General features: G+C 35.2%; 1 protein-coding gene across 3 annotated transcripts in view; it reads left to right on the plus strand.

Annotated features, from left to right (window-relative positions):
- LOC104983373 (brain mitochondrial carrier protein 1) overlaps window positions 1-2,678 on the plus strand; it is a 15,354-nt gene extending 12,676 nt beyond the window's left edge. The window contains exon 7 of one of the 3 annotated variants that reach the window (XR_824633.1): window positions 2,365-2,659. Coding sequence is in view for 1 of the 3 variants with exons in the window: in XM_010832840.1 (XP_010831142.1) it covers window positions 2,365-2,502 (138 nt within the window). In the remaining 2 variants the exon portion in view is untranslated. Of the gene's footprint in view, window positions 1-2,364 lie in introns of all 3 variants that reach the window. The other 2 variants (XR_824632.1, XM_010832840.1) reach the window with 2 other exon arrangements.
- Window positions 2,679-2,825: the final 147 nt, after the last annotated feature.

The raw sequence follows: 2,825 nt of genomic DNA on the forward strand, positions 1-2,825 counted from the left end.
ATTTAATTATATCAGTAATATTAATGTATATTTTATTTAATCTAATAATATAATTTGATCTAATAGTATCAATCTATATCTTATATTTGAGATAGAGTGGTAAACATTTCCAATTTATTAACTCATTTAAACTTATGATAATTAAAATTACTAAATATATGATTAAAATGTATAAGAAGATCCCAAGTTTTAAAAAATTATTTTAGGGGAAATGTGAAGGAAAAAAAATAGGAGAACATATACTTTATTTATTTGAAACCACAGGTGGCTAGGTTAAGTGGAAAGGGCATCTGTTGTGATTCAGAGAGCTTTGAGAACTGAGAGAGTGACTTGAAAAACACATGAAAGAAACCAGTGGTGGTTGATGAAGAAACTATGAAAATGATATTTCTGGATTAAATTGAGAAAATTTTACCTACAGAATTTTTATATCACTTTAGAGTATACAGACCAAGTATTTTTAAAGATGACTGACTGTATCCTAAAACTCTAAAATATTTGCCATGTAATTATACTCGTTAGAATGTGCTTTTCAGATTCACTTCAGTTTCCTGTCCCTCTGACCTGTCTGGTACAGTTGCAACCACTGACCAATGCTACAGTCTACCTTTTCCTTTCTTATACTTAGGTAGTGCGGAGTGGTGAGTGGTCCTAGGGAGTGGGGGACCAGGGTAGTCACAATCTTATTAGGAGTTATAATCACTGTTGATCTGTTTAATCCTTTCACTTATCCTTAAAGGGTTCTCTCTCTGAACTACAGGCTGCTTTCTTGCCTGTGTGCATGTAGTTCTCTTTTTGCCTGCAATGATTTCCCCCCCTTTCCTCAGGAATTTGTCCTTCAAGACAGCTCAGAAACAGGGTCAGGACTAGGACAATACAAGTGAGATACTCCGCTTGGGTGCAAAATGTAAGGATGTGCCAAAGAAAACCTCAATAATCAAGAGGAAATAACATTTTATGCAATCTTTTTTAAAAATTCAAATGAGTGCAAAAAATTTATGGTGAAACAAAATAGCCATATTTTGTACAATCCATCTCACTTACATTAATCCTGCCCTGTTGGATCCTGTCTTTAGTTATAGTTTTGATGATTGGTTCATTGTAGGTTTTTGTGCATTCATTTTTATTTTTAAAAATATTGCATTGAAATATCATTTATCTGAGTTACTGAGGTTTTTTTACACCCCCCTGCTACATTCTGTGGCTGAGGAAAGTGCCACACTTACCTCGATGTCATCCCAACCCTGCTCAGGAATTACCTCCATAAAGAAGTCCTCTACTTACCATAGGATATTTATGGTTTCAGTTTGTCTTTGTGATAGTTTCTATTTCATTTTAATATGGTTTCGGTTTTATTTCTACACTCTTAGTAGTAGCAGTTGACTTTCCACATAAAAACATATTGCTGTACTGTGACTTACCAAGAACATTTATTAAAACCTAGAGTTGTGCTTCATGAAAGTCAGGCCTGCATTTGGTTCACTCGAATTTAGTGACTGACTACTATGATCTGCGTGTGTGCTCTCAGTGGTGAATTGTACCAGATCTTTCACATGGCCTGGCAATGCTATCTCCCCTTTCTTGTGCCTCTCAGAGGCTACATTGCAGAATACAGTGTCATGCTTTTTACAAGTAAAACTCAATGTGAGGTCTTATGAGCATTAGATTATATTTTAAAACATTTCCTGCCTGCTTTTTACACCTCAATAAACAATGCATGTTCAGTGTAGCAAAAAGTGGAAGGAAGGAAAAACACAAAAGAGGGAAATGCCCATTTGTGGCTTCATCACTTAAACTTAAGCTACCATCAACATTTGGTTTTGCATATGGTTATTTTTAAGTTTACGTATTTTTGATAAAAATGATATGCCATACATACTGCTTTGCAACCTGCTTTTTCTATCTAGCAGTTAATTGTTGACATTTTCAAATATCCACAAATATTATTCTACAATCAAATTTTATGGCTACATACTATTCCATTAAATGGATGTTTCATACTTTATGCAACTAATCCTTTGTTATTTTTGAACATGTAGGTTGTTTCTAGTTTTTCACTAAACTAATCATAGTTTAAATGGATTCTTTTCTACCCTCTCTGAGTACATGTTCTTTTTTTTCCCCCAATTTTCTTCCAACTTCAGAAATGATGGACTTAGTATGAAGAATGTGAGGCTGATGAAAATCATCTTTATAAAATATACTTTGACACAAATAATGCTTTATATACATAGCTTAAGTCATTAATTTCATCATCTGATTTTTTTTGATAATTCCCAAATACTGTTTTCTTTATTTTAAATGAGTGAAACGTTTCATTTTGGTTCTCTGTCAAAACAAAATGTGTACCTCTTCTGCTTTTAGATTCGAATGCAGGCTCAAGGAAGCTTGTTCCAAGGCAGCATGATTGGCAGCTTCATTGATATATACCAACAAGAAGGTACCCGGGGTTTGTGGAGGGTGAGTACTCTTGGAATTATTATTTACACCTGGAATTTGTGAAGAAGACCTTTAATATAAAGGCATAAAATTGTGAATTGTCACCTTATACTATGTAAGATTCTTGATAACCCCAAAAAGATAAGAGGGTAAGAAGCTCCTTATCAACCTTTGAAAGGACCAAAACTTATCAGTTGTTTTTCAGTTCAGTTCAGTTGCTCAGTTGTGTCCGACTCTTTGCTACCCCATGGACTGCAGCACGCCAGGCCTCCCTCTCCATCACCAACTCGCGAAGTTCACTCAAACTCATGTCCATCAAGTTGGGGATGCCATCCAGCCATCTCATCCTCTGTCGTCCCCTTCTCCTCCTGCCCCCAATCCCAATT

The sequence above is a fragment of the Bison bison genome, unplaced genomic scaffold (genome assembly GCF_000754665.1).
Source record: "Bison bison bison isolate TAMUID 2011002044 unplaced genomic scaffold, Bison_UMD1.0 scf7180017835458, whole genome shotgun sequence".
Lineage (NCBI taxonomy): Eukaryota > Metazoa > Chordata > Mammalia > Artiodactyla > Bovidae > Bison > Bison bison.